Source organism: Brachyhypopomus gauderio, chromosome 5 (assembly GCF_052324685.1).
Source record: "Brachyhypopomus gauderio isolate BG-103 chromosome 5, BGAUD_0.2, whole genome shotgun sequence".
Classification (NCBI taxonomy): Eukaryota; Metazoa; Chordata; class Actinopteri; order Gymnotiformes; family Hypopomidae; genus Brachyhypopomus; species Brachyhypopomus gauderio.
The window spans coordinates 21,816,869-21,841,609 of NC_135215.1; the positions used below are offsets into that span (position 1 = coordinate 21,816,869).

Genomic DNA, 24,741 nt, shown 5'->3' on the forward strand with positions numbered 1-24,741 from the left:
CGGCCACGCCCCCTTCACGTCTGCGTTGGTAAGCCACGCCATTCGCCACTGTTTAGCTGGCTATTAATGTAGCAGTCGGAAGTTTGGTGTATATATTTTTTTGTAGAATGCGTGGGTGTGTGTTCGTGGCATAAAGCTGGTGGATACGGTTAGTACGTTGTTGATAGCATTGTAGCTAGCATGTAATTTTTCGAAGCTCAGCTATAAGTCATATTTGTTTGCTTACTAAACAGTTCTTGTCGGTAGGTAGTAGAGTAGGTAGCTAGTCCAGCTAAGTGGCTAGTTATTACATTGGAGATTATGTGCTCACACAGCTACACTGACGGTTAGATAGTTAGGGTAGTTACCTCCGTAGTTAGCCAGCTGGCCACCCAATGGGTTAGCTACTTGGCTAGCTAGTCATGTCTCGTATAATTCCGGCGTGTGTAGGTAGCTCTAGCTACATAACCTCGCTACCTCCATACGTTTTGATGTTTTTTTATAGTTAAGTTATTATGAAGTTTAGCTGACGTGAATTTAATAACTGCTAGCTAGCTAACACATTAGTTAACTTTGCTAACTATGATTACGTATCCACTTCTTCGCTATCATATATTTGAATGAGTTCCCCTGTGAAGTTAGGTCGTTGGTACGATTGTTAGCTAGTTATGCTAACTGTGTAGCTATTTAACGTATTTGTGTTTGCATTTCAGGGGTTTGAATTTCTCATGGTGACATAGCCTTGTCCTTGTAATTTCCTAAGATAACGTATTCCACGTATTGCCATAAAATGAAAAGAGCAGGAGGTCAGTTATTTTTGTTTTACAATATTGTAACACGCTGTAGTATTGTTTGTAGTTACTTATTTTAGTTGTTTTTTAAATACAGTATCATGCTCTTTGTTACAGGAATCTTGAAGTTGGTAGCACTGGCTTCTGTATTATGTTTAGCAGTTTTCCTGGCCTTTGAGCTCCTTGAAATTAACTTTGATTTTAAAGTGGCACATATGTTTGGTAAGTATGCCAATGCCCTATGACAGCTTTTGATAAAACATGTTTCACTACCATGTGAGGGGCCTTTTTGTAGAACACCTTGATTCAAAAATCCAGTGACTTTGTAGAATCATGTCTGTCCACACTAAGTAATGTAGTAATACCAGTGTCCTGTTTAGATTAGACATTTCCCTTTTTTCCTCCTACAGCAAGATCTGCACCAATAGAAGAAGGCCGTAAGTTTACTTACCTTATCTTTAGTCCGGGCTATTTTACTGATACATTTCTACCATGTTGTCTACATCTTTATATAGCTTCTCCAAAGGGAAGCAAGAAATTTAATTTTTGTAAACCTCAGGAGAAATCAATCCATAATAGGCCTATATATTGTCTTAACTTGATTGTCAATGGAAATATTATATAGGCCTAATATATTCTGTGTTGAGATGTAAAACTTCCCTTCTGGGGTTGTATGTGGCATTGCAGAATGGGTGTGTTAACAGGATCTAGGGATCAGATTTCAACTTGGGTAAATAGGCTTGATAAATGTATGCTGTTTGCATTGTCATTTATTACAACTTACTTTGATATTGAGTGTCTGTTCCACTGACGTATTTAAATGACTAAAGATAATCATACACTATAATTATGATATAAAACAAACTTGATTCAGAGTAGCAGTACACCAGGATGACTAAATTGTGCAGAACATTAGGAGTGTTGTTGTGTAAATTAGTCAAAGTGTAATGGATATTTAAATGCAATTAAACAAGTGTGTTCCATGTACATTCATGCAAATGAAAGTGTCATTCATTCTCTATAGCTACCAGACCTATACGGTACAAATGTGGCCTCTCAATGCCCTGCCCTGAAGACCATTTCTCATTCAAGATGGCAAGTGGAGCTGCCAGTGTAGTTGGGCCCAAAATCTGCCTGGATGATAATATGTAAATATATTTGAATTTCCTGGTTCTTGCATAGTATGATTTCTCTCAGCTTTTGCCAACACCAGTATAATTATTTTGTGTGCAGTGACTTATCAAAGCAATGAAGCCAAACTGATCATGGTAACAGGACATGATTTCAGTGACACTCTAGTTTGGTGCTCCTGAGCTTTCTATAACATGAGCAAAATGGAGAACAAAGTGTACAGGATTTTATACAACAGCATAGAGTTTATGCTGTTTAGAAAAAAATACTTTTTTATATAAGAAAAAGTGGTGAGACAACACACTGGTGATATCTCTGCCCAAGATTGACTTTCCTTTCTAGGTCATGTCACATTTTTTAGTCGCCTGAGATTAGAAACATGGGATGGATATTAAAGACGTTTGCTTTTATGGCTAGAATAGAAAGATTGGATTTTTGCTTTTATGGGTAGTGATCTGTGTTTGTGTAGTCCTGGAATATTAAGTCATAGACTAGTTTTTGTCTCTTGGCAAAATGGGTTCTAAAATATCAGTTTATTATGCTTCTGACACATTATCAGTTCCAAAGTGAAAATTGATCATCCTTAAGAGAACCAAGGCAGACAAGTTCCTCTGGTCTCAGGATGTTCTCGTTTAAAACATGTAGAAATGCAATTGCAGTGTTAAAGTAGTCCAGACTGAAATGTTAGGGATTAAGGTTATTTTGTGTTTATCTAATCATTTAACTGGTTGTCATTCAGATAATAACTGGTTGGACATTCTGTACGTACAGCAGTTTATTTATACAACAGATAACTGCATAAAAAGCATCTTTGAGAAGAACATTCCTTTAATGATATTTTGCCACTGGAACAAATTGACCTTTGCATGATATCTCTCATTCCTCAGATTGATGAGTGGGGTGAAGAACAATGTTGGTAGGGGGATAAACATCGCACTTGTCAATGGTATGGTTGCTCATTCAGACTTGGGCTTGAGGGAATTGTTGCCACTTACATTTACTGTAATGCACCATATTTGTTTAATGTTATAGGAAGGACTGGTGAGGTTATCAAAACTGATTTCTTTGACATGTGGGCTGGAGGCAAGTATTTTTTTTTCTCCAACTTGTAAATACCACCCTTTATATTTTTATAAGCACTTTATATTGTTGAGATGTTATATAAAAACAAAATAACTCTCCAGATGTCAACAATCTTATCAAGTTTCTGAAGACGATTGAGCATGGAACAGTTGTAATGATGGCCACGTTTGATGATTCTGCTACAAAGTGAGCTTTATTTTAGTCAGGATTTGAATATTTTGCATGGAGACATTTTTTGTTAACTTATTTCATATTTTGTAACAAGGTATTTATTATTAATGTATTATTCATATTTTAAATATACCATCACTATTAATTATTTGTATTATTAATTAATTGATTAATTCATAGTATTGTTGACTTATTGTTCATTCAGACTTTAAATATTTATGCCTGAAAAGTCTTTAAGTTGTATAGAGGAATAAATTCTGTTTATTTATAAGGGAACTGCAAATAGTAAAATGTTGTAATGGTTTAAATGTCTTTTTGCACACAGACTTAATGATGAGGCAAAGAAGTTAATAGCAGACCTGGGCAGCTCAAGTATTGACTCTGTCGGCTTCAGGGACAACTGGGTTTTTGTTGGAGGAAAGGGGATCAAAACAAAGAGCCCCTTTGAGCAGGTGAGTTTTAATGTTTAATTTTTACAGTAAGAGGTACAGTTTACTGGTTGTAGTAAAAAAGCACTCCATGTGTTAGAAATAGCCAGCTGAGCCTTCTCTTCCAGTGGTTCAAAGGTTAAAGGTCTATTCAGAGTAAGACATTTAAGAGGATAATCAGTAATGCAAAATTCTTAAGTAAGTAATTGAATAAAGGGCACATACACCTTGTTTTTAATGTCCTCAGCACATCAAGAACAATGCAGAAACCAACAAATATGAAGGCTGGCCTGAGGTTTTGGAAATGGAAGGTTGTATTCCTCGAAGGCAAGACTGATCCATGCATTTTGATCAGTTGTCTTGGATCAAATTATCTACAGTTGATAAGTGGGTGGGGGATTCTTCAGCAATATTTAAAATACTTTCTTATTGTTTACCTCTCCTCATTATATGCAACAAGTCTTAGACAAATAATGTCAGTGGTTGCCCAAACCTTTTAAAAACCCAATTTCAAATGCTACTTGAGTGAGCTAACAATACAGAAAGGTCTCATTCCCCTAGGCACTGAAATGCATTATTACTATTAGTCATAATTAGAGCACTGTTATTGTCACTATTGGGAGTACACGTATTTATTTCTTGTAGCATTATGAAATGGGCCATTTTATTAGTATACTAACTTGTCTTAAGATTTGCTGTAGCCATTAGGAATGAATCAGTGTACAACATATTCATGTCCAAAAAATTGAAATTTGCCATTATCAGCAGTGATCAGTGTCATGAATTGGTATTAGCACATTACATTAGACACAGTGGACATGAACAGGTCATTGCTCCATAGGTACATGGCATCTGTACATGAGTTTTTGTAATATTGTTAGCTTTTTTTTTCTTTCTTAGTCATGGAGCAAGGACGGTGCTTGGCACAGCTATGTTAAATCCATTTGAATGTTCCTGTATTATCTAGTAATTGATAAGGTGTAGGTGAGGTGTTTGACTTCTCCATCAAAGTGATAGAAGCTGCTGATGTAGAGTTGCTCAGCAGTTTGTGGCTTGCAGCTTTAAAAGATTTTATTCACCTTCTTCACATGTTGCCTTTAAGTGCACTCCATGAGTGTGGCATGCTACATTAAGATTATCTATCTCTGTGGCGTTTTCCATTATGGAGAATGGTTGTGTTCATCCAGACTGCTGTTTACATAGTAAAAGATTGAGTTCATGCAGTAGACTGGTTCTTATAACTTAAGTTGAATTTACTTGGAACCACAATGCAGCATCCTCTCGTTGACAAGTTTTCTGATTGGCTGAGCATACACAAAAATACGTACCGGTAATGATTACCTTTTAAAATGCATGGTCACCTACAAAGCTTACATAGTAACAGCATCTTGGATTGGCAGCATACAAGGGTGTCATGCTAGTGATTCTCAATAACGTCCCAGTCTTTACATGATTACTATGCTTTCATTAATTTGATACCACCTTTAAGTAAATTGCATTTATTTTATGTAGTTCAAACTGAGGACCCCAACCCCCTTATTTCAAATATATAAATATGGCCAAAATAGTTGAAGGAAATGGTGAACTGGAGCAATTGTAATGGTTCTATAACCGTTTTTTGTCCTGTAAGGATTTATGTTTAAATGACTTACTGATTGTGATTTTGTTTTCTTGGTGGGAAGTTGAGCATTTGACAATCCTGTTTGTCAGTCTGGAGCATCGCAATAGTGTTTTTATCATTGTTATTTATATTAAAACAACCTGCAACATTATATATCTACCTAAATGGAAAAATCATAAATTAATTGTCAGTAATTAGTACAGCCTTTGCAGCCACAGCTCCTGTTGTCTTTGTAGTTGATTTTGTAGTGTCCAATTCTGAGGTGGTTCATCTCCACACAATGAAATGCAGTTGAAATATCACTGCAGGATTGGTGTTTGTGAACTGTGTGGTACTATGCAAAATCCTGGAAAGTGATCCTTTACCCAGTTGTTCTTAATCCCATGTTTGGGGATGCACTGCACATTCTTGTCATCCCTCCTTAAAAACACATTTGATTTAGTTTTTCAGATAATTGTCCTGTACATTGTGAGATAAGTGAAAGGTGGGGACAGACTGTTTAAAGCTTCTCTAGTCCTGGAATGGAGAACTGTTGCTCTATAATAAAACCACTCACATTAATTGAGAGCTGCTTTATTTAATATGCAATGCCCGCATTTTTCTTAATTGTATAGATCTATGGCGAAATATAGCCGAGACAGCTGATTTCTGTTTGTCTTTGAAATATTGTATAATTTTCAGAAATAATGGTGTGATTGTTGCTGTAACGATTCTGATTTAATTTTTAAGGTTTTAAATACATTTGTATAGTGCGGTTTTCACATTTTGTCTAATGCAAGTAGCTACTCAAATTGATACATATGTTCAGGACTTTTGTATTTACATGTATGAATTGGTTCCTCATTTGAGAGGAAAGATCAGGTAGTCTCACAATGTCAATACTTTCTGGATTAATGGGTGTATAATTTTACAAAATCCAACACTGATAATGCATCCAGTATAATGCCTTGTTAGTGTTGTAAATGCTGTTATCTGGCATGTTCTAAAATAGAATGTATGGGAACTATAATGGCTAGAACTTCCTGGGCACCCTAATTGAGAAGAGCTGTGAAGTAGTTATTTTTTCATGAATAAAGAACCATTGATGTGCCTTTTTACACCAAACAGATGTTATGGTGACAAATTACTCTGACCTTTTTGGGAAATATTAACATGTACCTAAATGATTCATATTGTAAAAAATTTTGGTCTTCATTAAATGTGGTATCTTCTTGGGTTTGTTGTATTAATTCCTAAAATGTGTAGAGCCAGAAAGAATAAAGGATTCACAAGTCATCTAAATGTCATGTGATGGTGCAGAAGGAGGTGTTCATTGTATTGCAATTTCACTGTATTTATTAATTGTAGTAATGTTGCAAGTAGTGTAAATTTTTACCAATGGCTGTTTCTAAACATACATGTTTTTGTATAACATGTATGCTAAGTGAAATGCTAATTGTTTTGATGTTTTTACTGTGTTTTTGATGTTTTTACTCGTGGCATCCTGTCATTTTAAAGTTTCCTGATCATTTTGTAGTTTATATTCCCTGCTTCCAACAGATCACCAGCCATTTTAAAAGAATTTACAGCAGAGTGTATAAACAATGGAAAATATAATGTGCAGTACACAGGTACTTGAGGCAGGGTTGAACAGATTCTGATTGTTCATAGGACACGAGACGTTTGACATGAGATGTGTGAAAACGATCGCCTACTCAGTTTAACAGGGATACATGATGTACAAACTAATTGGAGTAGGTTTTATTTCATTAAAATTGTAGTTTTCATGGGTTTATTATATGGGCATATATAAAAATACTGTTAGTATTTGATCTGTTCATTATCTAGAGATCTTACTTTCGGTTCCATGGGATCCTTCAGTGTAACCTGATTTGTGATATACTGCAAGTATTGGTTGTAACAAGATAAAAGGAAATGTTAGATAAACTTGGGTAATATAAAGAAAAGTGAATAGTTAATCTGCATCACACATCTAAGCTTGAACTATGACTAGTACTCTGTGTATAATCTACCAATCTACACCAGCTATGCCATTCAACTTGCCAGTTAAATGGTCATTCAGTTAGCAGTTAAATGTCTACAAAGCCAGAGGTGTCCAACTGCAATTCTGTTGGGTCGCAGCATTGCAGAGAACTCAGGGTATGCTCTAATGCATCTTATTTGGAGCAATTGAAAATTGTCATTATGTTGCATAATACTGTATGACAGCCCTTCTGAAAGTGTTTTGGAAGCATTGGCATATGTAATCTAATTAAGACTTCTCAAGACTATAATGCAACTGAATATTTTGGGAGCAGTATTTCGGTAGGTACACAAAAGATCACCCATTTAAAATTCAATAAGAGGAACGTTCACTGGTTTGTTTTTTACGATTCAATTGGCTAATGGCCTGTTTGTTCGTATCCCTGAGGAATGGGTCATCTTAAGCTCAAGGCCTAACAGTTTGATGGATAGTAAAATATGGCAGATATATTATTTAATGTTGAACTATTAAATCTGAAAATATCAAAATATATAAATAGTAAACAATGTCATGTATAGACCCAGTCTATACAGAAGTCGGTGTAGATTTCTTTCCCCATGATTTGGATATAATAATTTTGGGGGCTTTTATTAAATGTATCATTACTTATTAACCACCATCCCAATGTTTTCTTCCTTTCAAATGCATATTTTTTCATCAACTTGTAATCAGCATAAATGCACTCTTGTGGCTATTAAACATACTGCCTTTTTCAAGCTGTGAGTCTAGGACATCTCTTCATGACCCTCATTGTATAACCATAAAAATACACATGCTCTACCTTTGTGGAATATTCTTAAAGCATTGTTGAAAAAGAAATCTAGTAAATCTCTGGGTTTATCAGCCAATTGAAGCTGCAGTAATTAAGCTATGAAACAATGAGACATCTGAATCACTGCATTGTCACGTGCATTCCTTTGCCAACTTTTTGCAAAAAAATTGATAGTACAGCATAAAAAAGATTTGGAATAGGTTTCATAATGACCCACTCACAGTAAACTGTCTCTGTGGTTACCAGTCATAGTCCTGAAGCTTTCCCCTGGATCAGCGTGATTCCCCTGATCCAACATCTATTTAACCTCATGAAGGGTTTGATCATTTCAGCAGGGTGTGCTGAAAGCTGGGAAAGCTCCAAATTTGATAGACTGGAATTGCTGCTGTCAGGTAATTCACAACTGATTTCTATAACTTATTTACTGCAGCTTTAAATTCAGAGAAGAGAACCTTGTTATGCACCCTTGCATGGGGTAAGCCCTATACTCAGATGACCACTTTATGTGGATCTAAACATCACCTACAGAGAACCAATCCAGACACAGAACAAACAGAAAGCAGTATTTGGTTGCTGAGGATCACAAATTAGAATCTCTACAATATGTAAAATAACTGTCAAAGAAAATATAAGATTCTTTAAACAGTATACAGTAAAAGAAAAAGCAACACACTTTTGGCATTGAAAACTATTGAAAATTTCAGATAAAGAAGTATAATCCAATGAGGCTTCATATGCCAGAGATGGAGAACATAAAACTTAGAATAATGGTGTTACACTGCATCAAGGGTGCACAGGTTTCCACATTAACAAACCCTAAAATTCAAAATAAATAATTCAAAATCCCTATCCTGTAATCCCACAGATTTGGTACCATCTTAAACTCATAGATATGATCAATGAAAATTCATTAAAAAAAAATAAAAAAAAGATGGCCACGATTCATCACACAAATGGACATACTTGAGATAGATTCTGAAAAGGCTAAATGAACCATTACTATAGCATCAGTACACGTCTGGAATCATTCTCCCTATGGTAAGAAAAATGTTCTAATAGAAATACGCACTGAACAAATATTAAAATATTGTGGCAAAATTATTCACATAAATGTTTAACGATAGACCATTTACTGGAGTAATGTCTGTGATTAAGGTCATGGTTATCATAACCCATCAAGGATTTTAACTTGCCAAAGGTTATGAAAGTATTTACCCTCAAGAAGTGCTTTATCAGGGGACAAAATTCTGTAGTTACGCATGACAATATGTAATATAGAAATAGGCAGATATAATTTTGTTGATTTGTAGAGGGGAAAAAGGATAAACAACATTGAAAACAGGGCTAGAGAAGATGTCAGCAGAAACCAGCTGTTGTATACGCTTGGTTTATAATACTCTGCATGCAAAAAGAAAAGAAAGTCCTGATAATTTTTACTGGAACATCCCACTATCAATGCCAGTTTATCGTGTGACTGAAATTTAAATAAAATGCTAAAATTTCATTATTGCACACAATGAAGAGAAGCAGTGACACCATCTGTGAAATATCGACCCAAAACCCAAAAAAATCATTCACCCCAAACTTGACAACATTCAAGTATCTGTTACAGAGTCTGAGAGATTACACGATCTGTCATTTTAAAAAGAAGGAACCCACGGGATGCTTTCTGCTAAAAATGAAAGTTTAAATAATACTTTAGTTGTGCTTAAATATACAGTGAATGATTGCATAAGTGCTTCTTAAGCAACAACATTTTAATTTGAGGACCTCTTGAGGCATAATTACATAAGGATCTGTGCTTTCCTATGAGGGCCTTCATATCCCTGTTTCTACAGTCTGTTTTGCAAGTAAAACATCTTCCAAAAATGAATTAAGAGGGGAACCAAACCAAAAAAAAATAAAAAAATGAAAAAAATAATTTTAAAATCAAAGAATTCTCTAAGTAAAAGATCACTGCTACATTAAAACTGTGCATATTTCATACAAAGTTAAAAGGATTAAAATACTAACTCCTCTGAGCACTGTTCTGGTTACTGGGTGGGGTTACATGCCCCTCGCCTCTTCTGCTGGCGGGTGCTGCTTGGCAGTATCCAGGTCCGATAACATGGCAGCATCGTTTACTTTAACACCAAAAGTGGTACTGAGGTTTTGGGGGTTAAAAATGGAAGCGGCAAAGAGTGGGTGTTGACTAGCTTTTCCACAAAAGCTCGGTCCATTCAGATCGGTCCATTGGGTGTCATTTCAGACGGTGCATCAACTCTGGGGGGGGGGGGGGGGGGGGGGTATCAGAGGAGAGGGTGTTAGACGTGGTAATGAGACAATGTCATATTACTTTATGGATGTTATGACTAAGTGCAGAATCTGGTAATATAGGCTGTATTATTGGCACTTCTTGCTTGGATGTGCTTAGTCTAAGCTATGAAACCACTGAACCAGGATGGGACAGTATGGAAATCTCCCATCTTATCTGGGATGAAAAATATCATGGTTGTTGTGATTACCAGTATTGTTAAAATATACTGAAAAAGGCTGAAAAGCACTAATCGTTTTATTATAGGTATTATACTGAGATTAAATTACTATTGTGTCATGGGAAGGAGTTTCAAGTTTTTCAAAAAGTTGAGTGATTGAAAACTTATTCAGATGAGCTTCTCTTAATCATGCCAGCTGGATATCTGAATAGAGAGTCAAACAGGCTACTAAGATATACCAAGATACAGTCTGACATCAATATGTAAATCTAAGGTTTTGTATGGTATGTAATGTATCTAAGGTTTTGAATTTATTCATTTGGATTCATTCGTCAAAATTTTTTTATACTGTATTCATGCCAGCATTTAAGCGAATGTGTTTTGTGGGGGGCTAAGTGCACGTGGTGAGTTCAGGGATGACTCAGTACCTCTTGTCTGTCACAGTGGTGTTTTCCGAGTATCCTGTGGGTTCCTGAGCCTGTGGAGGTGTTGCAGACTCTGTGACCTTCAGGGGCCCATCGGGAATAGTCAGCTTCTCCATTGATTCAACAAGCACCTCACTACAAGGCCCCACACATGCACACACAAAGTTTGACAAACTAACACTTTCACAAGCCTCATCCCACATGATGTGCCAAACATATACCTCTGGGTGGCTGTTTTCTGATTGGTAGCCGTTCTAGGAGAGCCCTCTGTCTTTTCATTTCCCAGTTCCTCTTCACTATCGGAGCCTCCAGAAGAGCTGCTGTCCGAGGCCACCAACGGAGCCTTTCTCCCGCTGCACAGCTCCCACTGCCCCGCACCTAAGGCAAACCTTTATTTAGCTTCACGTGTTTACAGAAAAGCTTTAAGAACACCCCAAACAAAAGAATACTCACTCTTCTTTTCTTGGTTCTGCTCAGACTGGCTCTCAGAGTTCCTGGAATCTGAGCTGGGGGTGGGAAGGGAAGAGGGATACATATAGGTATTAATATATTTTGACTCACTGATGGAGTTATTTAAATGAAGCTATGTTCTGGTTTTCATTTTTTTTTTTTACTCCTTATTCAAGCTGGCATGGTCTTACATTCACTTGCCTCAAGTGGTTCGGCTCTCTCTAATCGGTCACTGGTGTTTTCATCACACCTCTAATATGACAGTATATGGTTAGACACAGAGGCTGTGGCAGAATTTACCTGCAGAAAGGCTGGAACTCTGTAAAAGTGGCCCAAACGGTGTCCTGTTTCTCTTCACTGGTCTGCTCGGAGTCGGAGCCCCAGGCGCCAGAGGAGCCAGGCCCTGCCTCGCCGAAACTTGCCGTCCAGCCAGGACCTTCATGCACGTGTGCACATATGAAACAAAAGACCCAGTGCCATTTGTGTTGATATTCCAACTAGCACACTAGATTCCACTCACACTGACCCTCTTGTGCATCAGAAATCACAGGCAACCCCTGGAAACCCCCAGCCTAGAGGAAGGCTTACTCGGTAGAGTTTGTGGAGATGAGGCCTTGTCGCTGGTTACTGTCTGTTTAGAGGGTGGACTGGCCCCTTCCTCCTCCTCCTCCTCCTCCTCTTCCTCCTCCGAGGCCGACCCGCAGCCCCTCTGTCCGTTCCTCATGGGACCCTTAGGGGAGCTGTCTGAGGACAAAGACACTCCAAATCTGACAGAAAGAGAAGCCAGATTATTGCCTATTTTTTGTGGGTTTTTTTCAGTAATTCACTTTTGTTAAAGCATGAAGAACAAATCTGCTTTCCCAGTTGGTTTCTGATGGGACGTACCTAGATCGGGATTTCACTTGAGTTGCATAGTTGATTGCTTTATCCTCCCAGATGTCCTCTTCCTCTTCACAGTCATCAAACTGCTGTATTCTCTCTTTATAACATGCTTCAAAGGCAGCAGCATTGGCCTACAATTGTAGAATTGTTATGTAGCAAATTAATCGTAATTTGAAACAGGTTATGAACGTATGCCAAACAATTATGTAAATGTGTAATTTTTGTCAATTGTGATTTTTCACTGCAATCAAAATTTGTCCTCCGCTTTTAACTCATCTGTGCAGTTTGAACACACACACTAGTGATTACTAGGGGGCTGTGGATCACACGTGCCCAGAGCGGTGGGCAGCCCTAGCCCGGCGCCCGGGGAGCAGTTGGGATTAGGTGCCTTGCTCAAGGGCAACTCAGTCATGGCCTCAGGTCTGAGATCGGAACCCAAGACCAGTTCCCTACCACCAGGCCATGACTGCCGCATGAATTTGAATGTATAAAACAAATGAAACATTTCTCCAGACACTTACACTATTATCATCTGCATCAATATTGAAGTTAATCTCAGCAATCCGATCAAAGGTAGCACTGAAAGCAGTAAAGAAACCAAGTGTTAGATGACTGTTTCAGGATAAGAGGATAGGTCGAAATGCTTGGAGATGCTCTTTTAATTACGTTTTTCTTTATGTCTGGGGAAAAAAGAAAATGGTAGAAAACTGACTTGATGTTTTCATCATGCTCGCTAAACTCCTCATCGTTGAAGCCAAACTGATCGACAAAATTGGCAGTCATCTGCTGGATCTGATAATCCGAGAATGCCTGTCATTGAATAAGAAATTAAGAAGAGAACTTGGTTTGAATTCCTCTTGGCAGTCAGAAACCTTGAGCCAGCCACTGCTCACAGCTCTATGAACGAGTTGTATGTACCTGTTGGATAGACAGGTCATTAGGGAAGGGACTCTCCAGGTCATCCTCCTCACTGGAGGAGTGCAGGTTATGAGTGCTCACCTGCACCAAAAGTACAATGACAACAGTCAGAACTGCAATGAGCTGTCATTGTTGTGTCACAAAGGACATAGTTTACATACAAAAATGAAATAGTTCATAATGTTTATACCAAGTCCACCGTGTTTTTCCTGTTAGTTTCTCTCAAAGTTTCACCCACAAAACTCTCCCATCGCCCTCTGCAGTCCTCGGGCAGCTCTGTAAACAGAGACAGAAACCCAGTTGCAACACTCCCAAAATAAGAGACACGTAATTCCTAAAGTTTATATATATTACTCAAATTGAGGACTCTGCCACCTATGTAGAGCCACATACATATACGGGCGCACAAAAATACAAACCCACCTTTAATCAGATTATTAATCTGAGACTGGACCTGCCCTTTCTCCAGGTTCTGAACCACAGTGTTGGCAATTCTAGTGAGGTGACCCATGTTACCTCTCCTGGTGCCGCCAGCAGCCCTGAGGACAACAACAACAGATCACAATGTAATCTGCAGGAAAAATCTACACAGCTATCCATGAATGAGTAAGAGACTCCTGGAACTCATACTGAATTTTATCATTCTCCTCCCAAGCGTCCAGGATCCTTTGCACCAAGCGGCACTGCTGGAAAAGCTGCAGAACATTCACAGACAGAAAAACGGACCAACGTGAGCAGCAATCTCAGTATAGCACGACAAACGAACCAATCCCCCCCCACCCCGTTACACCCCAGCTGAGCCACCAGCTACCAGGAGTCCTTGGTCCATTTGGGATGAGCAGGGAGTACGGGTGCAGAAATGTGGACTGTCTGGGAGCTCCTGAGGGTAGAGGAACGCTGCCCTCCATCAGTTAACTTCCAAAATGAGACTATAACTTTACATCAGACACATCTTGGCCATCACAGAAGTAACATAATGCTGAAGGCAAAATGCTGTGGTAATTACATTAGCCACCAAGGCGCCGTGGATGGGTGTGTGTGAGGAGTCTGTGCTGCTGGTCAAGTCTGGAATCCCTTGCTCCGCCTGGCTGTCTGAAACTGGGACACAATTCTCCTCGTGGTTCTGGAGAGTCGGGGTCTGGAGGGCCGCGTGAGCAGAGTGGTTGAGTATAGACGCCACACACAGCTCCACTTGGAAGTGCAAGAAGTTATTCCAGGTGTATTTAAAGAATAAATCCTGCAACCAGAAAAAAAAAAAAAAAAAACAGGCAGTGAGTCATTTTGAACTCATTTTTATTTTTAAAAGGAGGCCTTGCCAAAACCACAACTTCTTTTCTAAAAGAGGCCTGTGTTTGTGAATATCCACACCAAACGTGTAATTCGGAAACACGATAACTGGCACACCATTGGCAAACAGAATAAAGTAAAGAGAGCAGCAAGTGCTGCTACTGAGGTGCAGAGCAGGAGAATGGGAGAGCAGGGCCTCACCAGCAGCAGGTCCATGGTGTTGAGCCTGCAGAGCTCCTGACAGATGCTGTGGTCGCTGTTCTGCAGCAGTGAGGCCACCAGTCTGGCCACGTGAAGGCGGGCGTTCCCCAGGGGCTGATCCAGAACGCCGACGGTTGTGAGTATTGCACTTTTCTGCACAAGAGAAGAGAGCAGGAATGGAGCAAATGTACTTTAAGCCCACTGAATAGTTCTCTTACTTAAACTCTTACTGCTGTAACTCTTAATATTGGGCTATTCGGGTTTGCTTCAAAAGCCATGTGGTTAATGGAAGTGGTATGAAGCCACGCCGGTACCTTCGGAGGGTCCAGTAGGAGTTGCTGGAAGTCTTTAAGATGAGGCTCAATAGCACGTAGAATACTGCCGCTGACAGTGTAAGACCTTTCACATCCCTGAGAATACAGCTCCATCAGACCCTCCAGTCTGTGACAGTCAGGGGGAGAGATGGAAGCCTTCATTTAACAGGACTGATGTACATGGAACAGCGCTTCATCAAAGAGAAAGCGAAGCGATAAACATGAGTCATAATGGAGAGGTGGAGCTCTCGTAATGTGCGAGGGATGTTGAGGGTATGAAGGGGGCTGGCTCGCTCCACCCACCCTGACCTCCTTGACTCCAGTAATGTAAGAAGCACTTGAGTTCCATTGACGACAGAAGCTTCAGTCTTCTCCCCCTCAAACATGCTCTTCAAAAGCTGTGCCACATTCTCTTCTCTAAAGACAAACAAGACTATTAGAACCTTTGCTTTCAAAAAGGGTGAAAAAAATATCCCTCTCTGATGCAAGTTGAAAGTTGCCTACATCAAACAGCCTCAGGTATGGAAGAATATCGGTATGTTCCAAGATTTACTTTCTGAAGTAGTTAAAATAACATCTTCAATATGAATGTGTCATTCATTATACCAATGGTTTATACTGTGAAAACATCTTTTGAAATCAAGCCTCAGATATGACCAAACGTCCATGTCAATTAATCACTGCGGAAATCACATTATCTCCCTCTCTCACACACACACACACTTTTTAATTTATTTTTAACAGACTTTCTTTACAAATGTTTTATTAAATAACATTCATTATTCATACTGAGATTAAAACAGAGCCCAGAAAGACTGAGCTGCTTGTGAGCAAGACTGGAGATAATCTTTGCAACCACTGACAAGCAAACTTACGACTCTAGGACCACCAGTAACGGGTCTGACTCAGTGGCCTCTGGCATCTGATTGGCCTGGTCTCGACTAAGACGGATGACGTCACAAAGAGTCTGGGACGCATTTGATTGTCTCTATGGGGGGGGAAATGGACCTTTTTAATAAACTTGGATGAAAATGTATAACCTCAAAACAGAACGCATTTAGGCTATTACTTTTTCAATTTCAGCATATAACTATTTACAACAGCCAGTTCTAGGTACAGTATGTATTGATCTATGCCACTTGTCAATTTCGAATTTGGGAGAGATGACAAAAACAAACCTGCCTTTTAAAAGTCAGCATCTCCGGTCATATTAACAGAAGAGTAATATATGCTACAGCTCTCTATTCACACTAGGCCAATCAGAAGAGCAGATCATGTGACCAGAGCCCACTGTGAGCTTGTCTCACCTCTTCATCTCTGCCTGTGCGCATGAGCTCAGTCAGCCTCTGGATCAGCCGCTCCTCATTCAGCCACTGCAAACGGAGCACACTCTAAGCTCTGGGCCCATGCCACGTGAAGCACACGCTTTATAAAGGGAGAACACTAAAAACAGATGCTTAGTAAGGTTCAGTTGTAGTTCAGCAAGTTTCATTTTGGGTCCAAGTGCAAACAAAAACAAATAAACAATCAACCAGCTAGCCAGCAGGGAACCAGGGAGAAAGGGAAGAAGTGCTTTCACAAGACTTCGCAAGTACATGTTCCGATCATGTCTGCCAAAACATTATGTAATAAATAATCACTGAGCAAGACTGGGCTAGATGAAAACTGGACATGCGAGGTCACTATGAATAGGAAAGCTCCGGTTCCAGATATTCTAAATACCATGTATGATTAACTGGATTTACAGTTCCCCAAGCCAATCTTACACCCTCAACAGAAAGGCACATTTATTGCATTTTGCGGACGCTCAGAGCAACTGACATGTCTACAAGTATGACATGACATGTGTATCTACTCCCCAAGATTCAAGCCCATGACCTTTGTGTGAATAGCACAGCACTTTGCTTGCCCTACACACACAAAACCACAAGAACATGGGCATATATCTGTTTCTTGCTGGCTGGTTGGAAACGGTCTAACATGATAAAATGTTATGTGAGAATTGGATTAACTTGTACTGATTATTTTTGTAGGTTCATTAGCAGAACACTCAATTAGTAAATTATCATTTTGCTAATTATATTATTAAAGCATGTGGCCCAATGCAGTGAGGGAACCATAAAAGAAAAGCAGAACAAAATTCTGCATTTAAATTATTTACATCTAAACCGGAAGAGAAGTTGTTTTTGTGCACATGAGAAAAGAGTCAAGAACACAAATGATTTATACCAGGCATAATTGAACGTGCAGAACATCTGTGACTTCGTGAAAGATGAAAGGCCAGGACATCACTGTGCCTTTGGCCTTCTCTGTAGCCATTAAGGAAAACGTCCTAACAGATCATGTAATTTTAAATTGTCTTACAGCATTTATTTGTCTAATGCTTGAATTTGGAGTAACAGGTCCAAACAAGCAAGATCAAGTGCTCAGACTTGCACATGGCACAATCTTTTGTTCAAGAATTTGGTTTTTACAACAGTGAGCATGGCAATCTCATATGTTATGGGTATTGAGTATATTGAGTAAAATGTCATCCCCCAACTCAGTTTGTTATTGAGAATAAGGTGTGATCATATGCAGAACTGCATTTCTGCTCACAACATTCAGCCAGGCACGTGGAATTAAAGTAACACATAGATCTCAAATAACTCTGAAACCAACATGTAGAATTAGATACGATTTTTTTGTTATTCTTCCTCTGGATTGCACACAGGTCTGTTCACGGTAATAAACCTTTATTCTATTTTAATTGTTCTTAACTACACTTTACTACCTAACACACAAGAGATGTCACAGAGTCTCCCTTAAGGTCCTTATGGGCATGGAGCCTTGATTGTCTCCGACCTCTGCCCATCCCAGCCTTCACTCCTTCCTTCAGTCACACGTTTCTTTATGGCACACTCACAATGCTCTCAGTCTGCCTCTCTAGTCTCCATTTTCAATGAAGGGTAATTTCGGCCTACCCTCACACGCAAAAAATGTCTGTTTGGCTCAGAAACCGTGAAGAGACAGTGCATGTGTTCACAGCAACAGCAGCGTGTGGTCCAACCTGTGTTATACTGCTTTTAAGGCATCATTAGGCATTAACAAAACTATTTAAAAATATATGCATAAAATTATCAATTAAAATCAATTAAAAATATACAAAAAACTAATAAAATCTAGTTCTAGACAGAATGAATGTTCTACTTCATTCAGACCTTTGGTTTTGAGATTTCAGTGTTTGTACATGTGCACATTTATCATTATCTCAAACCCTGCTGATAATTCACGGATTAAAAAAATACATAATCAATTTTACATTTCAACACATGGCATCTAAATGGAAGCACATTCAGTGAATTAGTACTTGTTACAGATGCATTGTGTACTAGTTGAATGAGTGCCCTTACATTGAGGACCTCTTGTCTGAGGGGGGCCGGCTCCACACAGCTGATGAGGCGGAGGAGGAGGTCCATCATTGCCGATGCATCTATGTGGTTCAGCACCAGACTGATAAAGCTGTGTTTTTTCCTCAGGAACGAGATCACCTGGAAGGATGTAAATGCAAGGTTCATGTCAAACACATTCAGCCATCTTAAAGATTAATAACAGTTCCGAATTAGACATTCCTTTGATCACATAAACTTGCCCTCTAAACTAATGTCAGGAGCTGTACTCCTTTACACACTTCAAAACATAAGTTGCACACATGTGCACACGTGTGTGTGTAAGCATGAACGTTCATATACACATACAAAAAACTCCAACACACCGCCACCACCACATGTACACACAAAAAAACATGCATATCCGTTGTCTGCTGGATGTAATAGAAAACAATGTTTGTACTTCCAGCTAAAATAATTGTTTTAAATCTTTACTGAATCCTCAGAGACAAGGGGCGTTGGCATGTGGGCGGGGGTGGGCGTTGGCATGTGACATCATGGGGATACGGCGACGGGGGTGGGCTGCTGGTGTACAGGGGGACAGCGGCAGGTGATGCCAAATATAGTAAAATCCATTTAAAAAAAAAAACTTTTTGACTGTCTTGTCAATGGATTCAATGTATGGAGCCAGATCTGTAAACGCAAGAAGCCGCTTTCGCCATTCCAGATGGCTCAGTAAAAACCATTACATCTTAATGAACCAATAAATAATATCAGCGGCGAAAAAGAGTGTAAAAAATACCAGGGTTCACATGTTTTTATTTAGTCACAAAAGGCTTCTAACATGGGCTAAAGCACAGTGTAGGCTATTAAATGACAAGAGTTTACAACTTCATCTTCAACCTTTTCAGCGAATGTTATCCTCACACGTCCCTGGATTCACCAGTTAGAACTACAGAGACACTAGAAAAAAATTTGTTTCTTATTTTATGTCACCGTTAACTACACGAGGTTGACGTAGAGCTGGGCGATATGGCCCTCCAAAAAAATCTTCGATTAATTTTTTAAAAATCCGATTTTCGATTTTAATAGATTTATTTTCCTCTACTAAAAAACTACAGATGATAAAGGAATGGTAAAAAAAAGTTTAAATTTATTTTTCACTTAAATTTCCCCTTTGGGGTTAAAGTGCAACCAGAAACAAGCAAAAAACAATTGTAAACAAGTGAGAACATTCAGTAACTTTTAGAAGGCTTTCTCCAACATAGTTTAAGCATTGACACAATGCAACCTCAAACTTAAAATAAATAAATAAAACACACCCTCAAAAAATAAATAGATATAAATAATTTGGTGCCCTTTAATAAAATGGAAAACAAATACAATTTAACAATTCTTGCATGTTGCGTACTGACAGTCACGCTGTCTACATTCTGATTAAGAACAGGGCTCCCCTCACTTTAGCCTAAATTCCAGCACTTTTCAAACCTGAAACACAATGTAACATTAAAATTCGTCAGGTAAATGTTCCTTCCACTGTTTTTGAGGGGTGTTTCTTTATACTACCACAGTTTATACTTTATACTACCATAGTTGCCAGGTTCGCGTTTTCACGCCAAATTGGGCTTGTTTGAAAATCCAGCCACGGGTAAAAATTCTGGGGTCGCGGGGTGCGGTTTTTTGGGCTACTTTTGAGTTGGGCTACCGCGGGAGTTACAAGTCAACACTAAGAATGGATCGCGATATAATACTTAATTTGTCTCCATTTTACACACTCGCGAGGTGCGCGAGGTGTGCGGAGCCGTGCGCTATGGTCACTCGCGAAAGTATAATCCATTGAAGCGGGTTCGGTGACCGAGGCAGAAACTGCTTAATCCAAAATATCCCGCGGAGGGAAACTATTGACAGCGCAACTGAACAATAGCACTCTTCGCTCTCTCCCTCTATCGGTTTCAAACACACCTTACAGCGAGGACTTGTTTGGTCTACGTCTGACGCCGCAAAACCGAAGCAACTCCAGATCACGGAGCTAGTTGCTCTTTTCTTGGGCACGAGCTCCGCCGTCATGTTTGTGTGTGTGTGTGTGTGTGTGTGTGTGTGTGTTGAGGGTGGATGGGTGGGAGGTGCTAAACTCACTGAACTACGGGAGCCCACAGTGCAGCGTCGGTGGTGAAAATTAAATCTCAGAAAATCGATTTTCTTAAAAACACATCGTCCTTAACTGTAAATTCGAATTAATAGATAATATCGATTAATCGCCCAGCTCTAGGTTGACGCGAACTTAATAGAATTATCTATCTACCTACCTATTTATCACAAGAGCTTGTGGCTAGCTCGGACAGTGTTCAACGCAAGCTGTAGCGAACGGCAGTAACTTTGTTTTACCGCAAAATATGAAAACGATTGAAACCATTAATCACCCAATTAAATCCACTGGTAAATGTACGATCTGGTAAATGTAGTGGTATATGTACGATCTGGTAAATGTAGTGGTAATTGTATGATCTGGTAAATGTAGTGGTAAATGTATGATCTGGTAAATGTAGTGGTAAATGTATGATCTGGTAAATGTAGTGGGGGGGGTGGCGAACGAAAATTGTTGACGTTGTTGAGGCCGTATACTCCAACGCTAGGAATCTAGCACTAGGACCCTGGAGCGGTTATTTTCTGCATTAGCGCTAGATTCGGCAAAGTTCACATCGCGCCAGAACAACTGAACAACACACACTTATAATAATTTAATGCCTCCCCTCATAAAATTCCAGACATTTTAAGACATTTTTAGGCCTTGAATATGGAAAACTAAATTTAAGACATTTTAAGACTTTTTAAGGACCCGCGGGTACCCCGAATATATAATCTCCCGACCCCCCCCAAAAAAAGTCCTCAGATCTACACGATTCACGTAGGTCACCCTTTTCAAATTCAAAACGGCGAATTTCACCGAAAGGTGACAGATTTTCATGCCTGATAGGAACCTACCTGCTCGGTTTTCCGCGCTATCAGGTTCCCAATGGTCTTGCTGAAGAAGGAGGCCAGTAGGGGGTTGAGAGGTGGGTCCTGCTCTAGGAAGCTGTAGAGCTTTTCCAAGAGAGCTTCATCTCCACCCAGCTTGTCGTTTATTAGACTCACATCAGAGGTGAGGAGTTCACAGGCGATATTTGGAAACCTGGATAGATAGAAAATTACACACACATTCCAAGATCAATTTAAAGCACTTTGGTATGTATTTTGTTGGTTGACAAATTTATACATTCACATACATTACAATGTTGCATTAAAATACAACCTATATTATAATCATTAAATTATCACAATAATACAAAATGCATAGTAACACCAAGTGCACAATCAAGCACATTATTCAATCTGGCCAACCACCTGTGGCGTTAAACAGCCTGGCACTGTGTGATAACCACTACACTGCAAGCGCAATCCAGCTAGGCAATGGGGAAATAAAGACCACTGTAGAAGTTACCAAATATTAGGGCGTACTCACACTAGGCTCTGTGATCCGGGCCCGGGCACGGTTGCCTGCCGAAGCACGGTTCGCTTCTAGTGTGAGCGCTATCCGTGCCCGGGCCCGCTTGGTGCCTCGTGTGATTGGTTCATTTCGCTGGAACTCAAACATGACGTCAGTGATGCGATGCTCACGTTAAACAGTCATAGCGGCAAAGCGATTAGCAGACAATCGTTGTGTTAAATTATCGATAAATCTGTGCTTGCACCGTGTTTCTGCACTCCCAAAACGACTCCAAAAATACAATAAAAAGAGAATCGTGAACTCCATAGTGTTGTGCGAGCGCGCTTTTTTTCCAAATAAAGCGGCGTTGTGATGACGTAAGCGTGCTCGAGCCGGGTTGCTGAAGCCAGTGTGAGTGCAGGACAGAGGGGGAGTGGGGAGGGGGGATAACCGGGCCCCAGCACGGAACGAGCAAACCGTGCCTAGTGTGAGTACGCCCTTAGTCAAGAACTCAGCACTGACATTTGAAAGAGTCACCCATTAGCAAGCTAAAATACATGTAGCACCAGCTCTTAAATGTGTTGGGATTGTTGATGACACACCCTCATCTAGAACTGACAAAGGACTTTCATACTGAGGTGAAACCGAAAGTTCCTGATGTGGTTAATAAGAATGTTCAGCTCTGCAGAGTGTAAACATGTTCTTGTTTCCGACCACTTAATGTTAGAGGCGATGTTTCAGACTGCTATTTTTGGACACAGATACAAGAGTTTCCTATTTATTTAAAGCAGTCATTGAGAGAAAAAAAATAGTAAAATGAAAGGCAACATGAGTTAACATTGCACATTTAAAGCAGATATGTTAGGGTGCGGACAGAGGCGGTCTTTGCATAGAGGCGTGGCTAGGCAACTGCCTTTGGGCCCCTCCCACTGCAGCCCACTGTAGGGGCCCCCTGATTAGCAGACTTATTTCTCGCATATTAATGTTGAGGGGCCCCCTAGCTAAATTCGCCTTGAGCCCCCAAATTGCTAAGTCCGCCACTGGGTGCGGACACACCAACTGAAGAACTAACGGAGGCTGGGATTGAGAGACGAGCTTCCACAACCTCACTGACGCTCTCACCACCTGTGTATTTACACTCCAGCACACCAATCAGACTACGGCCGGCAAACAAGCTCATCTGCTCTGTGCAAATGGAAACAACTCTCTCGTGGTGGGAGGTGCCGTAGTGTGTCCAGCAGGATCAAATTGAAATCACATAATGAACTACACATCCATGAAACTACATGAGTGTACGGAGTTCTGAGTGAATCTCCTCTTCTTTTTTTCCTTCCCTCAATAGGATTACATACAGCAAGTAAATTACAAATATCCCACCTGTTCTCTAGATAGTTTGCATAGCAAAATTATTTTCCCATGTATCAAAATGCAATATTTGCCAAAAATCACTGAATCAGTAGGTCAAGCTACAACAACAACAAAACCCTAATGCAGTTTATGCCCATGTTATTTCATTTCTTCACTAAACAATAGGGGTGTCTTCAACTAAGGATTTTCATAGTCGAATCTGATTAGTCAGATTTTCCCTTTAGTCGACTAATAGTCGAATCAGGGTTTTTTTTTATCTAGAGCACCTTAAACGGGATCCTGATCTCATTCAGGACTTTTTTCCACTTCAAAGTAAAAACCTAAAACACCTAAAAATAGTGTTTATAAGTAAACACTATTTACTTATAAAAAATTTTTATGAAACGTTAGAGAACATTAAAAGTCACAGTCAGTGCGCAGTGTGCATATCGAACTTTGTCAGACAGTCACTGTGCAAAATGTCAAAAATATTTTTAAATAAAATATGCCTGCCTGAAAATATAAAAAAAATTGCCACACAACAGCAAAAAAAATTATAAGTAAAGGTTCAAGTAACCGGGTTTAAAAAGCAAACAACAACAAAAATGTTTATAGGCTTACTTGCTGACACACAACAACACGACAAACAACTGAACTGTTTTTTTTTTTTCGCCTTGCGCGAATTAAATGGTGTGCCATGTTGGTTGTTGTCATGTAAAATTAAAGACGTTGATGACATAACTTGCACTTTACTTTGTTTGATTCATCTTTATCTTTTTCAAATACTCCCACACTTTTGAAGTTTCTTTAGTAGCCATTATAATCTCAACAGATGCTGACTATCCTGTAAGCGTGTTCAGCTTTGCTCATTTGGATTGTGCAACTGCAGGGTGTGATTTATTAATGTGTAGTATGGAGGATGCCTATTGTTAATGCACACACATCATCTTAAAATATTTATTAACAGAAATTAGGATGATTTTATTTGACAAAAAGCAATATATAACAAAAACAAAGACATTTCATGTAACAACTAATGCTTAGCAGCATCCTTGGGCACCTCCATGCAGTTAGAATGGTACATTCGACTATGACGTTCATAGTCGACTATAGTCGAATCAGCGACTATTGCAGGTCACCCATACTAAACAAAGTAAACTATCTCTCAGATGACTGTCAATGCCAATTCAACAAGTCAAACCAGCACTGAGGAACACCAACAGCAGAACTACACTGCACAGTAGAGTAGGGGCGAGCAGTGGTGACTGAGCCCCTGCCACGGCCTGCCACGGTGATGCCTGATGGCTCAGTTTGCTTCAAGCCATAAACAAAACCACTAGTTTCTTTTTTCCTTTCCTTATACATGTATATATATAATTGTATCTCATGCTTAAAAAAACATTATCTGCAATAAATCAACAGATTATTACAAATACATTAAAAAATCATCTAAATGAGAAAGTTTAAATATTAACTACAGATTTAAAACATTCACTTGCCAAGACATCATAACAGATAAATGTCAACCCACTTGAACACAAGCACACACACTGTGGTCTCATTCCTTTTTCACACTTTACCTCTGTGTACTGTTCAACTGCCACTCACTGAGG

General features: G+C 39.4%; 2 protein-coding genes across 5 annotated transcripts in view; one reads left to right on the forward strand and one right to left on the reverse strand.

Annotated features, from left to right (window-relative positions):
- On the forward strand, positions 1–6,419 carry fam3c (FAM3 metabolism regulating signaling molecule C). Of its 3 annotated transcripts, none has more exons than XM_077006489.1 (10): positions 1–28; positions 693–785; positions 888–992; positions 1,181–1,207; positions 1,795–1,918; positions 2,789–2,847; positions 2,934–2,984; positions 3,086–3,170; positions 3,481–3,607; positions 3,831–6,419. In XM_077006489.1, exons 2-10 carry the CDS (start codon positions 770–772, stop codon positions 3,918–3,920), a joined length of 684 nt encoding a protein of 227 aa, XP_076862604.1. In that variant the 5' UTR covers positions 1–28; positions 693–769; the 3' UTR covers positions 3,921–6,419. The 3 variants fall into 3 exon arrangements, with proteins under 3 accessions (XP_076862604.1, XP_076862603.1, XP_076862605.1); XM_077006488.1 differs by lacking the exon at positions 1–28 and adding an exon at positions 34–148; XM_077006490.1 differs by lacking the exon at positions 1–28 and adding an exon at positions 172–242.
- ppp6r2a (protein phosphatase 6, regulatory subunit 2a) overlaps positions 4,941–24,741 on the reverse strand; it is a 27,295-nt gene continuing 7,494 nt past the window's right edge. The window contains exons 4-24 of one of the 2 annotated variants that reach the window (XM_077006481.1): positions 21,301–21,487; positions 18,343–18,480; positions 16,258–16,323; positions 15,826–15,938; positions 15,260–15,367; positions 14,951–15,077; positions 14,637–14,789; positions 14,155–14,385; positions 13,779–13,843; positions 13,572–13,687; positions 13,339–13,424; positions 13,149–13,229; positions 12,943–13,040; positions 12,752–12,809; positions 12,234–12,361; positions 11,937–12,115; positions 11,649–11,784; positions 11,352–11,404; positions 11,120–11,276; positions 10,902–11,033; positions 4,941–10,261 (exon numbers count right to left, since the gene is read on the reverse strand). In XM_077006481.1, the coding sequence (XP_076862596.1) occupies positions 10,219–10,261; positions 10,902–11,033; positions 11,120–11,276; positions 11,352–11,404; positions 11,649–11,784; positions 11,937–12,115; positions 12,234–12,361; positions 12,752–12,809; positions 12,943–13,040; positions 13,149–13,229; positions 13,339–13,424; positions 13,572–13,687; positions 13,779–13,843; positions 14,155–14,385; positions 14,637–14,789; positions 14,951–15,077; positions 15,260–15,367; positions 15,826–15,938; positions 16,258–16,323; positions 18,343–18,480; positions 21,301–21,487 (2,455 nt within the window). In that variant the 3' untranslated portion in view covers positions 4,941–10,218. Of the gene's footprint in view, positions 10,262–10,901; positions 11,034–11,119; positions 11,277–11,351; positions 11,405–11,648; positions 11,785–11,936; positions 12,116–12,233; positions 12,362–12,751; positions 12,810–12,942; positions 13,041–13,148; positions 13,230–13,338; positions 13,425–13,571; positions 13,688–13,778; positions 13,844–14,154; positions 14,386–14,636; positions 14,790–14,950; positions 15,078–15,253; positions 15,368–15,825; positions 15,939–16,257; positions 16,324–18,342; positions 18,481–21,300; positions 21,488–24,741 lie in introns of both variants that reach the window. The other variant, XM_077006480.1, reaches the window with a different exon arrangement.

Excerpts from the sequence above, each read along its gene's own strand:
- fam3c (XM_077006489.1), top strand. Across the intron at positions 993-1,180 it reads TAAAGTGGCACATATGTTTG|CAAGATCTGCACCAATAGAA; the intron begins GTAAGTATGCCA and ends TTCCTCCTACAG. Across the intron at positions 1,208-1,794 it reads TGCACCAATAGAAGAAGGCC|CTACCAGACCTATACGGTAC; the intron begins GTAAGTTTACTT and ends CATTCTCTATAG.